This window comes from Triticum urartu, chromosome 3A (assembly GCF_056163025.1).
Source record: "Triticum urartu cultivar PI428250 chromosome 3A, HENAU_Tu73, whole genome shotgun sequence".
In the NCBI taxonomy this organism is placed as follows: Eukaryota; Viridiplantae; Streptophyta; class Magnoliopsida; order Poales; family Poaceae; genus Triticum; species Triticum urartu.
The window spans coordinates 44,182,825-44,198,090 of NC_141875.1; the positions used below are offsets into that span (position 1 = coordinate 44,182,825).

A 15,266-nucleotide genomic window follows, 5' to 3' on the forward strand; every position below is an offset into this window, starting at 1 on the left:
CCTTGGTCTGGTCTAGCAAATCAAAAAAGATGGTAGCAAAAAATGTGTCTAGTTCCAGCAAAAAAAGACACTGGTTCCAGCAAATAGCGATGCCGGTTGAAACGTTGGTGTAGCGTCCTCATACGAAGCCACCAGTGTTATGTTCCAGCTTTGCCTTGCCAGCTATGGTTTGCACGCCGTGTGTGGGGGTAGCATCTCGCCGGCGAGCACTCCAGTTCGATCGTACTCCAGCCTTGTGTGGTAGCCGGCGAGCACTCCAGTTCGTACTCCGACCATGTGTGGTAGCAGCTCGCCGGCGAGCACTCCAGTTCGCACTCTAGCCATGTGTGGTAGCAGCTCGCCGGCGTCTAGTCGGGCAGGGGAACGGCGGGGATAACGACGGTTGACGGGGAAGCACGCGAGGAGCAAGAGGATGGGAGTGCGCCGAGTAGCCAAAGTCAACGTAAAAAAACAAAGGGATAAGATGGGGTTGCGCTCCCTTCTGACCACATGATGCCCCCACGATCGAATGCCCCGCGCACGTCCGGCCCAAAGTTCGCCTGACGCGCCGGGTGTAAACATTTCCCTTCTATTTAACATTGCTTTTTTTCTTTTGCTCATGCTGTTGATCTTTCTAAGGTGTAACTGATCCAACTGATTGATCAATCAAAGAGATGTACTGTACGATGGGAGATGGACAGATGAACTAGACCCACTGAAGAACATTAAGGGGCTGCTTGATTGATACCTTGAGAGGACAGAGCAATGCATACTTGCACAGATCAGATACATTGTACCAGTGGAAGTAACTGATAGGGTAATGTCAAAGAAAAAGGAGTGACTGATAGGGTTTGTTTGCTCTTAGATTTTTAACAGCTCGATGGCAAGAAGAGGAAAATTATCTGGAGCAGTAAATATACATAGAGAGATGATGCTGTTAGTTACAGTTTGCTGGTGGGGGTGGGGGTCGTTGCTGCGGCAGCGTACTTCTTGAGGGCGTCGCCGGCGTGGTGCAGGTTGTCCGGCACGGGCAGGTTGCAGAGCAGCGTGACCCTGGACTCGGAGATCTGCGGGCCCTTCTTCCCCTCCTCCGACGGGTCCATCTTCCACAGCTTCACCTCCCACACCTATCCAAATCCACGGTTCCAATCAATCCTTCAATCCAGGTCCATGTCCGATGCAGGAGCAAGCAAGCGAGCTAGGTTGCCAGGCGATTAACAGCAAGTCGATCGATGAGGGTGCTGACCTGGGTGGAGCGCCCGAGGTGGACGGGGACGGCGCGCGCGAGGACGACGTCGCCGAGGGCGGCGCTGCGGAAGTGGTTGATGGCGAGGTGCACGCCGGCGACGCGGCGGTAGCCGGACGCCATGTGCGCGCCCATGCTGGCCAGGCCCTCCGCCACCAGCGCCGACACGCCGCCGTGCAGCACCTTGAACGGCTGGCAGCAGCGCTCGGTGACCGGGAGCCGGCCGGAGAGCAGCGACGGCGACACCTCCTGCATCTCGAAGCCCACCCCGTGCAGCACCGGGTCCAGCTCCGCCATGTCGATGGCACTACTCGGCTTCTTCGCCGCCATGCCTGCCTCGCTTAATTATTCCCTTCCCCTTCGTGTTCGCGGAGAAAATCTACTCTGCGAGAGTGGTAGCTAGCTAGAAGAGGCAGACAGCGAGACAGAGAGCCAGCCGTGCAGTGCAATAATTACTGACAACTACGAGAGTTCTGAGCAGTGGTTGGATCATTCAAAGTCTTCAATGTCCTAATCATCTGCCCATTTTATTTTTTCATTTTTTCATTAGTAGTTGGTCGATCACCTCCAACAACCATGCCGCTACAGTAGTAGTACTACTACTTCTACCGTAGTATAGTACTACTGGTGAAGCTGCCACACGAATCTCACTGCCGTGATGGGCGCCTACGTGGCACCATATGCCAAGTGTCAATCTTAATCATAATCACTAAACAGTGAAATTGGTGGCTGCAGAGTACCATCCGGAGGACACGATCTAGAAATGAGCCCAAGGCACACGGTCCACCCACGAGTCAGCCTGCAGCGTGTGGGAAGGTTAGGTGAAGGATGCCTTCGTTTCCTCGAAGCTTCCAGGTGTACTCTTTCTGCTGTAGACAATCTTTCAAAGTGTGACTGTAACTTCTCGGCTTTTCAAGCCCGGATGGAGAGAGTAGTTTTTGTCGCATGACCCTTTTTTTTTTTGAACAACAAAAGGCGCATGAAGCGCTAAACTTTTCATTCAGCTCAGCTCAATAGCAACGTACAGCATGAATTACAAAGCCCTCAAACTCGAAATTAGAGAGGAGAGAAACTACAGGGCAAGCTATGTTCCTGTGAGCCGAAGCAAAACAACATATGTCAGGTTCTACATTTGATGTAAGAACCTGATGAGCGACGTTGTGAGCAATTCCATTAATTTCTCTGGAAATATGGAACACTCTAGGTTGAAGGTCTGAAGAGTAGCAGAAGAAATCAGCTAAAACTTTCCTAATAGTCCAAGGGGTAGCAGTTTCAGTAATCTTTCTACTAGCCGCAAATGAAGCCAAAGAGAGACAGTCTGTGAGGAAGGTCGGCTGGCTGATGTTGAGACATTTAGCTACTTTTGCAGCCAAGAGAAGAGCTAACGCTTCAGCCTGCTGAGGAGTACTTGTAATTGATGTGGAAGCTTGAATCTGCACGCTGACTTCCTTCTGATCGTGCGGCAAAGAAATGTAGATACCAACTCCAGTGGCTGCTGTTCCCTGCAATAAACCTGGAATTTTTTTGCACTTAAAAGATGCATCAGTATATACTTTCGGTCCCGTGATAAGAAGATCTGATTTAAGCGTTTGTCCCTGCAAGGGAAGTTGATTAGTATGGGTTAAGATACAACTGGAGTTTTGAGGCTGATGTTGTGAAGAACTGTTAAGCAGATCACAGAAATCATTAGATAGAGAAGTAGCAGCAATATTAACTTGGTGAGGGGTAGCTTTCTTTCTATTAAAAAGATAATCATTCCTCGCTTTCCAAAGACACCACATAAAATTTAGAATGTTGACAACAGAAGCATGCGGATGGTTCATATTAAGTAAAGCAAGAATAATACTATGGATATTGGTATATGTCTGAACTAAAGCATATGTTCTGATGAACCAAGGATGAGAAAACCAAGCAGCTCTAGCGAAGTCACAAAGAAAAAACATGTGAACCTCATCCTCTTGCTGACCACATCTGCAACAATATTGAGAAATATGTGCGGAAAAGCGCCCAACCCTCAAACCTGTGGGAAGCGCTTTCCTAAGGAGTCTCCAAGCGAAAGTTTGAACTCTGGGGATCATCAACTTTTGCTTCCAAATCAACTTGAGAAGATTTTTCATCTGCAAAGAAACTTGGGAAGGAGTATTTCTTGGATTGGCATAAATATCCTGCAAACACAATTTATAAGTGGACTTGAAAGAACAAGTACCATTAGGAGTTAGATCACAACATAATATATCCGGGCAATCTTGGTGAATAATGTCAGTTTGAATGATAACAGAGGCTAGAGGCTGTTGAAAGAGAGAGTTAATGAGGTCATTGTTCCAGACTTTCTGACCCGGTATCCAAAGGTCCTTAACAAGAGAAGGATATATGTATCCTGAAGGCTGAATAATAAGATTGTCATGAACAGAAGCCCAAAGGGAACACCAAGGGGTACTCCAAAGAGAGATATTCCCTTGCGTGAGTTGGTAAAAAGAGTGATCTTTCAGTTTAGGCAACATTTTTAAAATGGATGACCAGAAAGCAGATTTTGGAGTAGTAGAAATAGCAGTCCAAATAGAGGCATCATGGAAGTATTTAGATTTGAGCACAAGATGAAGGTGGGAGGAAGGGTCTTTAGCAAGCCTCCAAGCAGCTGCAAGAAGTAATCCCTCATTAATTGCTTGCAAGTTCCTAATGCCAAGACCACCTTCCTGTTTGGAATTGCAAATGTCCTTCCAAGCCCTAAGACAAAGGCTCTTGTTAGAATTATTCTCTCTGATTCCTGTCCACCAAAAGTTCCTTATAATAGCAGTGAGTTTGGCTATAAACTTTTTGGTAAACAAAATATTAGACATGTAGTACACAGGAATAGCAGAGAACACAGACCTAATGAGCTCAAGCCTAGCAGCATGAGAGAGCATATTAGCTTTGCAAGCAGGCAATTTATTCAGAAATTTATCAATAACAAAGTTGTAAGCAGCAGTTCTATTTTTAGCAGGAAGAATAAGCGGATGACCAAGATGGGTGAAATTGTTATCCATGATAGAAACAGGAAAAACTTGCTTAATCTCTTGAATAGTGGTTTGACTAACATGAGTACTAAAAAGAATAGCAGATTTGGCCCAATTTGGTGTTTGACCTGAAATATAACAAAAGTGATGGATGAGTTGAGCCATAGAATTTGCTTCCTGCATAGTGGCTTGACCACAAACCAACAGATCATCTGCAAACAACAGAGAATGAATAGAAGGGCAATCTGGACCAAGTGAAATACCCTGGAGATGATGAGCAGCTAGAGCTTCATTAAGAGCAATAGATAATTCATTGATAGCAATAACAAACAAATAAGGCGACATGGGACAGCCTTGACGAATACCTCTGAAACTTTTAAATTTATGAGAAGGCTGCCCATTAATAAGCACAGAGAAAGTAGGAGAAGAAATGCAAGCATGAATCAAATTAATGAAATGACCATGCAGACCTTTACGTGCAAGAGCAGACACAATGAAACTCCATTCAAGACGATCAAAAGCTTTAGCAAGATCTATCTTGAGCATGAAAGCATGATGATTCCACGATTTTAGAGCGAAGGAGTGAGTAATCTCTTGAGCAATAATGATGTTATCGCTAATTCTTCTACCCTCAATAAAGGCTTGTTGTGCCGGATCAATATAGTTCGGAATATGAGGCTTAATCCTATTAGCCAATGATTTCGCAATGATTTTGTAGACAACATTACAAAGGCTAATGGGACGATAATCCATAGGAACTTGAGGAACTAACTTTTTTGGAATGAGAGCAATATTAGTGTCATTGATATGAGGAGGTAAAATACCAGTTTTATAAAAGGTAGTCACAAGTTGAGTAACTTCCTCGCCAATCCAATCCCATGCTGCCAGGTAAAATTCAACATTAAATCCATCCGAACCCGGAGAAGCATTCAACTTCATATCTTTGAGAATCTGCAAAATCTCATGTTTATCTGGAAGAAAGTAAGTAGGATCCAAAGAGTTGTCAGGCAAACGAGTATTAAGAAAAGGCCTTGCAGTGTTATTGTTTGGCGAAGAGAAGATGTATCTAAAATAATTGACAAAAGTATTAGTGATAGCACTAGGTTTAAAATGAAGCACATCATTCTCATCCTTAATGGAACAAATAGTATTTCTTTTTCTTCTTTTGATCACAGCCTGATGAAAAAACTTAGTATTACGATCACCAGCAGTGGCCCAACCCTTCTTACTTCTCTGTTTATAAAATTGATTGAGCTTAGAGATAGTTTGTTCATACCTAAGAGTGAGAGAGCTTTCCAAAGTGTGATTTTGCTGCTGAATTGGAAGCTGCTGAATCTGATTAATACTGGACTCAATATCCAAAAGCTCTTGCTGGAAGGGCTTTTTCTTCTTACACCACTTCTTCAAAGAACCTGCCAAAGAAGAAGACTTTGCTGTAAAAGAGGTAAAAGTGCAATTATTCCAAGCAGATTTTGCAAAGCTAGTAAAGTCTTTTTCAAGCAACCACCAGTTTTCAAATTTAAAAGTTTGCCTCGGCTTAAGAAAATTACCGTCTGTAGAAACGAGAATGGGCGCATGATCACTGAGAATAATAGGTAAGTTGAGCACTTTAGAATTAGGATAATGCGCACACCAGTCAGAGTTGACAAGGCATCGGTCTAGATGTCTGTAAATAGGATTAACAGTATGCTGTTTGTTACGCCAAGTGTACGCAGGACCACTAAAACCAATATCAAAAAAACCACAATTTTTAACAAGGGAACGAAAAGCAGACATGCGATAATAATTAACACTACCATTACAACCATCTGTATCATACAAGATGTCATTAAGGTCTCCAATACACATCATGGGCTTACCCAAGTTATCATACACAAAAGCAGAAACTTGACTCCAAATAGCACTAGTCTGCCTATTGTAGGGGTCACCATATATACAAATCAAACAAAAGTGAACACCCGAGGCTAGATGAACTACATTAGCTAAAATATAATGAAAGGAGGCACTATGAACAGACACATTGAGTTCATCATTCCACATAAGCCAGAGCCCTCCAGAGGCTCCTCTAGAAGGAACAACAAAACTATTAGCAACATCAAACCTATTAACAAGATCAACCGACCGAACCTTGGAAGATTTGATTTCGGAAACAAAGGTTATTTGAGCTTTAGTAGAACGAATCAGATTGGCCAGAAATAGCATACGTTCATTGCCGAGGTCTCGGCCCATACCTCGGCAATTCCAAGCTATGGCTTTCATGGCGCCCGAGGCGCGTTAGGGCCATGCGCCGCTGCCCGAGAAAAGGATTCAACAAAGTTTCTATCGACATCAAGACAAGATTCCATAGTTTCTCTAAGCCAATCAGTCCTGAGATCCACTGTATCGCCTTGGCAAGGGTAAGAGCTGAAGTTGCCCGAACTTGTACTACTGATGACCACAACATAAACAACAGCGGAACCCAGACCTTGATCTGAAGCTAATTCACCATAAAGAATGAAAAGAGAGGCCTGGGCAAGGATCTGCGTAAGGGCGGATGTGAAGATCCTCTGGATTGCTTCATCATCGTGGCGCTTTTTGGGGGCCGGCGGATCACCTACCTCCAGATCAGGAAACATAGGAGACCAACGAGGGCTTCTGCTCTTACCGTGCGTGATGAATGGTGAGAGAGGGAGCAGATCCATCGTTGTACAAGCTGAATCCATGGCTATTTCCCACAAAAGCAATGGGTCGATCTCGATTCTTCTACAGGATTGATGAATGGCACCGGCAGATTTGGGATTTGTGTAGAGGGATCGAGGGCGGCGGTGGAGAATCAGGATATAGAAATGGAGGAAGGGGATTAAGGATTGGAGACATAGAAGGAGGGATTGGAAGAAGGAAGGATTAGAAGGAGTGGAGAAGTCAAGAACGGCATCACGCCAGTCCAGAAAAGTCCAGCAGTAGCAAATAAGACATGATTTGTCGCATGACCCTTGTGCTGAGGATTTCGCGTGGCATCGCCACCTATGACTGGGCCATTATTATCGGAGTAAAGTCTATTTTAAACCCTGAACGCGTATGCTTCGTCGTTTTTAAACCCTAACCTCCAAATCCTAGAAATCAGCACCCTCAACTCTCTGTTCCCAGTCGTTTTCGTCCTTGCTGGCGTATCCAAACATAGGAAGGCTGGGATCGCCGAGTCGGCTATCGTTGTGGGCCCCGCTCGATCACCGGAAATGCGAAATAGTTGAGTCAGACCAGCTCGCATCGCTCCTCGCCCACTTCGCCCTTCCCCTTCTCTCCCGACGCACCAGCTTCTTCCCGCGGTGGCAATGGCGACGCTGAGCGGATGACCGCAGCGAGCTCCGACGTCCACGCCAGCGGCAAAGGAACAAGTGAGTCGTCCTCATCACCTGTGATTGATCGGTGGTCTTTTTTTCTTCCTACCCGTAGTTAGGTTTAGGTTCTACAGTGGCAAAAGGTGGGGGTTTTTGGAGATTTTGTGGCATGTTCAATGAAAGGATTTGGGGCCAAATACATATTCATGGACCGATACCTTACATGGATTGTTGGTTTAATCGATTTTGTAGCCTTTTAGTCAGTTTTGTAACTGTGATTACTGAAGGTGTCGAAGATTGTCTCAAATTAAATGTTGCACTAGATTACTGAAGATTTTATTGCAGATTTTGCACTAGTAACTCATACATGGAAATATTGCAGTGAATGTAGGTTTCTGATTGTAAATATTGTGTGAAAGTAAATATTGCATTGAATGTAGGTGAACCTGATTGCATATATGTGTTTATGTAGGGTTTTTTCAACCAATTCATGGATCCAGCAGAGGTGCTCAATGTCAGGTTTCACTATGGAGGGGAGTTCATTCATATTGGTCCATCTCTTGATTATGTTGGGGGAGATAGTGTAATGTCAGAGATAGAGAGGGATAAGTTGTCAGTGCCAGAGCTCAGAGGATTTTTAGCAGATCATTTAACAGTTAAAGAGAGCATGAAGTTGTATTTTCTTATGCCAAGGAGAGAGTTGGTTAATGGACTAGTGTTTCTATACACCGATGAAGGTTACATGAAAGATGTCAGAGTACATTACAGATGGAGGGGTTGTTGATGTCTTTGTGGAGTATAATGGTGAGCAAAATGAAGCAGAGGAAGAAGATAGCAGCTCTGATATTAAAGAAGATGTGTTGCATGACATGGTGAACAATAGCAGTGAGGAAGAACCAGATGCGGTTATCACACTCCAGAAGAAGAGGATCTTGTTCAAACAAATGTTCAGCATGTTCATGCAGTAGCAGAGTCAGACATTTTGGAACACATCTTAGTTCCTAATGAGGATGGTGTTGTTACTCAAGTGATAAGAAGCCCTGTGAAGAACAATTTCAGAGTTGATGATTTGTCCCAAGGTTCTCAAATAATCAATCCTTCTCACCATTTGTTGCTACCCAAACTGTAGCTCCAATTCCAGAAGCTGCAGAACATGGTCCAGACTCTGAAGATTCAGATGATCCTGATTATGTGGCATATGCTGATGACAATGGAGAGGAATCTGAGGTAGTAGAGCTGAGAAAACATGCCATGAAATTTAAGAAGAAGATGAAAGCTTCAGAAATTTGGTTCTCAAAGGAGTCAACAGGTCCAGTTCCTATAGAGCTAGTTGCTAATGTGGAAGAAGTTGTACATGACCTAGAGTTTGAGACCACTGATGAGGATTATAGTTATGATGAAGATGAATTGGTCATATGGTTGGGAGGAAGAGCCAATATGTTAGGTTCAATCCAGAGACAAAAAATCCACATTTTAGTTTGGGAATGGTTTTAAAAGCAAGAACCAATTAGTCAAATCACTGAAGAGGTATGAGCTTGTCAAGGTAAATTGATGGCTGCAATTGCATGGGATGCAAATAATCAGATGTACCCAGTGGCTTGGGATGTGGTGGAGAAAGAGACCAATGATAGTTGGAAGTGGTTTATTGCTCTGTTAATCGAAGACTTGGATATTAATGACCAAGGAGCGGGTTGGGTTTTCATTTCTGATCAGCAGAAGATAATGCATTCTTACTTAATTGCAAGTTTTTCTTTTCTATATTGCAAACTTAGTTAATTAGGAGCTTTTCTTCTCTATAATGGAAAATTAATCAAGAACTTTTCTTAAGTGCAAATCTTACTTGGTTAATGAAGTAGTGGCAATTTCTGAAGATGTTTTCCAGCTTATGGATTAGATCTTCAGTAATTGTGGTAATGGCATCTAGTGTAATGATAAGTAATGTATGAACTTGTGGTTTGGCTGTCACTTTTGAACTATGTAATACTGTCAATTGCTAGCTTTGGTTGTCACTCCTTTTGAACCATGCAATGCTGGTATTCTGAACTAGTTGTCAACCAAGATATATGCTGCCAAGTTGATATGATACCAAAATATATGGTGATGTGTCTGACTAAATGTGCTGCCAATTTGTAATGTGTCTGACTAAATGTGCTGTCAATTCCATTTGCATTTAACAATACATATATACATATGCTGCCAAAGGCACTACTCGTCGACTAGTCATCGACCCTTGACTACTCATCGGCCCTTTGCTACTCATCGACTAGTCATCGACCCTTGACTACTCATCAACTAGTCATCGACCCTTGGATACTCATCGACTAGTTATTGAACCTTAACTACTCATCGACTAGTCATCGACCCTTGACTACTCATCGACTAGTCATTGACCCTTGCCTACTCATCGACTCTTGACTACTCGTCAACTAGTCATCAACCCTTGACTACTCACCGACCCATAATGACTCGTCGACTCGAAAACCTTGGGATGCCATTATATATATACACATGCTGCCAAAAGCACTATATATATATGCTGCCAAAAGACCTTTTGTTCCCACTCTCATTTTCCAAAAGCCCATTTTACAGTAACATTCAGAATTTTAATTCACACCATATGTTGCCAACATGATCACTTTCATATTCATTTCAGCCATCAACAGATCCAGTACATTGCAATACCACTCAAATACATCACCAGAAACCTCTAGCTCTATTGGCACAGAAGGAAACCTGCAAGTAAACCAGCAACAAAGAGAAGCATGCCATAAAACAGAGACTTGTACATCTGCATCTCATCTCTTCTAGCACATCTAGCTCTAGTTTCTACGACCAAAGCATTTTTCTTCTCCAATTTCTCTCTCAAAACAACAGTTTCTCCTTCCCTTGACTGGCCAGCAAGTTCATCCTCCAGCCTCTACACTTTATCCCGTAGATCTCCTAGCAATTGACGAAGAAATGGAGTGTAACATCCCAAATTTTCAATTTGGAATGTTATACATTAGATCATCATGCATATCATATTTTATTTTGCATTTTGGTTGATCCTAGAAATTCTACGCAACTCAATGACCCACGGAAAGAGTTTGGGATTTCGTTATTTTCATATTTGAGTTCTCTCAAATTTTGAGAATAGGATCATTTGATTTTATTTATTTAATCATCAATTATTTCTATTACAAAAATATGAGAGGGGGAATAAAATGACTTTCCCAAAATAAAGAAATATTGAGGATTTAATAAAAAAATCAAATAAGATTTTATTTCAGAGTTTTTCGGTGTTTTATTTGAATTTAGGAAAAAAGTGCGTTTTTCAAAATTGCATTTAGGGCCCAAATAAATGTTCACCTTGTGCGGCTTGATTTTAGAAGCCCGTGAAAATTTATTTCGGAATTTTTGGAGTCTGTTTAGTATTTCTTTTTATTTTTCTTCCGAGCGGAATAATTAAAAAAAACGAACCGACTTCGGGCCGTACCCGAGCGGGACACCGCCCGGGGGCAGCCTTTAAATAGCGCCGCCCCAGCCCATCAGCCCCGCCTCGATCCGCGTGCGCCACCAGAGCCGCCGCCGCCGCCGACGATCCCGCCGCCCGAGGTTCGTCGCGCCTCGATTTCCGTGCCGAAAAAAAATTCGGTGTTCGTCGTTTTTCTTTTTTCTCGGATTAAATCCGCGATTTTTCTGATCGCGATTCCTGATCCGATTTTCGTTTTAGTTTAACTTTTCGCTCGTTTATCAGAATCAGGCGATTCAAGCGCCTAGAGTTTCGTCTCGAAACCCTCTATCCGTTTAACCAACTTAAACAAGATTTTGCTACTGTAAAATTTGCCCTAGATCCAGATTGCTAGAACGAAGTTGTTTTCTTTCGCCGTTTGACTTTCGTTGCTTCGTTCGATTTGATTCTTTTTGCCAACCGGAGTTCTTAAGTTGAACCTTCTGGTTAGATCTCTTATTTGAGTTTTATCTATGCATTAGATGAGTACTTATTGTATGCTTGTTTGTTTGTCTGCGATAGAATACTCGGAGTGCGCCACCTGTTACTTTGAATCGTTAGGTTTCGCGGATCATCAGCAAGGCAAGTAACACTTTGATCATACCTTTTCTACTACCCAGTTTTATTGCATTAGATCAATCCTCACACATTGCATGATTAGGATCTAATTAAATTGTGGGATGGGAAGTAGATGAGGTAGTACCTATTACCTGTTTATTATCAAACCTTTGGGAGTTACTTCTACGTTTGCTTATTATGCCATGCTATGCTAGTAGACATGGATTGGGTGAGTGAAATCCATGACAGATGTGAGATTGTTAATTAATGGTTTATCTAAGGTGGCAACTTAAACACACATCTGGGTGGATTGAGGCACCTGGGTATTCCAGGACTTACCTGTTTTCTTTTGGACCGCCACCCAGGCTCAAAGGGATCATGAGACTATTCATACTAGAAAAACTTCCGTGTGCAGCCACAAGCTATTATGGGCTCTAGCATAGTTGACTAAGTCGTGCGAACTCTTACAGTGGTAGACTAGCAGATGTAGGGGATGTAGGTGGTACGGTCTACCCATCGTAAGGTGCTAGCGCTTCTGAAAGACTATGTCTCGGTCATCCGTCTTCTCAAACACCATGCAGTGCGAGAAACCAAACGGAGGCGATCGAGTCTTGTGGAAAAAAGTGCGCAAACCTCTGCAGAGTGTAATAAACTAATCATGGTTAGCCGTGCCCCCTATTATGGACATCTTGAGTATCTAGTACCTGGATTATCATGTGAATCTCAACATGTTACTCTAAATTAATTTTGTTGGGTTATGTTTAATGATGATGCTTAATTGGGATTGAGAATGCCGTCAACCATTCTCAATGTTTAACAACCACCATGATAGTAATTAAATTTATTCCTTTGAAGTAGGGAAAAATTGGCATTACGCAAAACTGTAACCATAGAGCTTTCCACCAGCCAAATATGCATATAGTATAGCTGTTTCATTCTATTACTCTCTATGTGTTACCTTGCCAGCATATTCCATGTGCTGGCCCATTTCGGGCTGCAACGTTAATATTGCAGACTTTTCAGATGACGATTAAGGAGTTTTTAGGTCATGGTTCTATACTCAATGATGCCGTTGGAGTTGATGGACTCACTTATCTTCCAAGCCTTCCGCTATTATCGTTATTAGATGGCCTTAAGCCATATCTATTGTAATAAGTTCTCTTCTGAGACACTCGATGTAATAAGTGTGTGATTGCTACTCTGCTATAAATCCTCCGAGTACTGTGTGGTGTCAGCATTACTGATCCAGGGATGACACCGGAGCATAGAGATCAGACTGTTTGAGGTCTGGTCGCTACAGAGATGGTATCAGAGCACACGCTGACTGTAGGACACGACCACTAAGCACAAGACCTAGGTCACTATTCACTCTCTTCTCTTCTGACCTCTCATCTTTTCTACTCTTTAGGATGGCGGATGCAAGGAACAAGTTCACACAACCGGATGAAGATACACCCTTTGGACGACACTTGAAGGAAGTCACTAGATATCTGAACATAGGAGTACCAAGCTTCACGGGAATCTACAACGCCACTTTACCTGAAGAAGAGCGCTGGATGATTCAAGTTCAAGTTCCAGGAAGGACGTTCATGCCAGTCACTGAGCCCATAGAGTTTTCTTTTGATGCACCAACTTGGAGTCTAGGAAAGAGCATGGCAGCTCACATCGCCATGGGACGCATTGGAGAAGTCTACCGCAAGGATCTCAAGGATACTATCTACCAGATTTGTGGGCGCCGAGATGAACACTGGGAGATGATCAACACCAGGAAGGATAGATCAATTGCAGCTTTTATCCAGGAGTTAAACCAGCACATTCGACGACAGGAGAACCAGATGTGCGCCGACATGATAGATCTGAAGAAGGCTAAGACTAGAATCAAGGAACTGGAGGAAGAACTCAAGGCTACACGTGAAGATTATGAAGAGGGAATTGAAGTATTGGTGGAGAAGAATGACGACCTGATCAAGAAGATTGGAATATTTATGGGAGACACTATGCCCGTAGATGAAGACAAAGAACCCCAGGAAATTAGCCCGGAAGACTACATCATCATCGACGGCACCGACTCGGAAGCAGATAGTAGCGATGATGACTATGTTGATGAAGCTGGAGCAGATATTATGGAGTCAACAACCGAAGAATATTTCTAGTAGACCACCTCATCAGTAGTAGTAGTCCACCATGTAAATATAGTAGTCTGAGCACTTTTGCGATAGTTAGATCGATTGTATGCCCTTGTTTGATTGATTGAAGTGAATTGTTTGTTTTGCCTCATGTGCATATGGGTAGTGTTTTCTCTTTAGACCCCCTCTATTCTTATATCTCATCTTTTCTAAACCCTCAGATGCCTCCGAGACGTGACCCCGGATTTGCCTTTCCACCGGAGCTCACCCAGTTGATCCAGCAGCAGAACACATTGATGTAGTTGCTAGTCCAGAATCAGAATCAGGGGAACAACAACAACAACCCACCACCACCACCACCACCTATTGACCACTTAGCCCGTTTTCTTAGGCTGAATCCGCTGGTGTTTTCCAGTAGCACCGAGCCGATAGTAGCAGATGATTGGCTCCGCAAGACAGCTAGGGAGTTGACCACAGCAGGATGCACAGATGCGGAGAAGGTGAAGTTTGCCGCACATCAGCTAGAAGGACCCGCAGCATCATGGTGGGAGAATTTCACCGCCACTTTCCCTGTCGACACTATCACATGGGACCAGTTTCAGCAGGCTTTTCGTACTGCCCATGTTTCAGCAGGAGCTATGGCCATGAAGAAGCGTGAGTTTCGCAACTTGCGCCAAGGAGGAAGGACAGTTTGCCAGTATGTGGAGGAATTTAGTAAGTTAGCACGTTATGCCCCAGATGACGTCACTACAGATGCAGCTAAGCAGGAGAAGTTTCTGGAAGGACTGATGATGAGTTGAGCATGCAGTTGATGGTAGCAACATTCAACAACTACCAGGAGTTGGTAGATCGTGCTCTTATGATTGAAGGGAAGCAACAACAAATTGAGAATCGCAAGAGGAAGTATGGACAAGGAAAGTACAATTCAGGAGCTCAGCAGAAGCCACGTTTTACCCCTAGACCGGGAGGACATTTTCAGCATACCCATGGAGGAGGTAGCTCGCACAATCACAATGGCACCAAGAATGGTAATGGCAACGGAGGAAGCAACGGCCAAAACCGCACCAACCCCTCAACCCCAGCCAAGAAGGACCTAAGCCAAGTCACTTGCTTTAAGTGTTCGAAGACAGGACATTATGCCAATGAATGTCCTGAATTACCAAATGGAAATAGCAATGGAAGTTCAGGGAAGAAGCCGAACCCTTTTAACAGGGGATAGGTGAACCACGTTAGCGTGGAGGAGGTTGAAGCTCAGCCCGATGCAGTAATAGGTAAGTTTTTGGTTAAGTCAATTACTGCACTCATTCTTTTTGATACTGGAGCATCACATTCATACATCTCAAGGGGATTTGTGGATAAGTATAACCTACCAACCCAAGCCCTTAGGTCACCCATGTTAGTAACCTCGCCCGAAGCAGAGTATGTGGCTAGTCTATGGTGTGATCGGTTACCATTAAGGATTGGTAACTATGTTTTTCCCTCAGACCTAATAGTATTGGAATCTCAAGGATTGGATGTGATATTAGGCATGGATTGGTTATCAAAGTATGAAGGGAA

General features: G+C 43.5%; 2 protein-coding genes and 1 pseudogene across 2 annotated transcripts; 1 reads left to right on the forward strand and 2 right to left on the reverse strand.

Moving 5' to 3' along the window:
• Positions 1–695: 695 nt before the first annotated feature.
• On the reverse strand, positions 696–1,676 carry LOC125539755 (1,4-dihydroxy-2-naphthoyl-CoA thioesterase 1). Its single transcript, XM_048703264.2, has 2 exons — positions 1,226–1,676; positions 696–1,106 (listed from the first exon to the last, which is right to left on the reverse strand). Exons 1-2 carry the CDS (start codon positions 1,553–1,555, stop codon positions 921–923), a joined length of 516 nt encoding a protein of 171 aa, XP_048559221.2. The 5' UTR covers positions 1,556–1,676; the 3' UTR covers positions 696–920.
• Positions 1,677–2,235: 559 nt separating this feature from the next.
• On the reverse strand, positions 2,236–6,519 carry LOC147978360 (uncharacterized). The gene is made up of 2 exons (XM_087514722.1): positions 5,495–6,519; positions 2,236–5,284 (listed from the first exon to the last, which is right to left on the reverse strand). The coding sequence occupies exons 1-2, from the start codon at positions 6,475–6,477 to the stop codon at positions 2,236–2,238; spliced, it is 4,032 nt and encodes a 1,343-aa protein (XP_087370848.1). The 5' UTR covers positions 6,478–6,519.
• A 1,506-nt stretch (positions 6,520–8,025) lies between these two features.
• Positions 8,026–9,087, forward strand: LOC147978361 (uncharacterized; annotated as a pseudogene).
• The last annotated feature ends 6,179 nt before the right edge of the window (positions 9,088–15,266 follow it).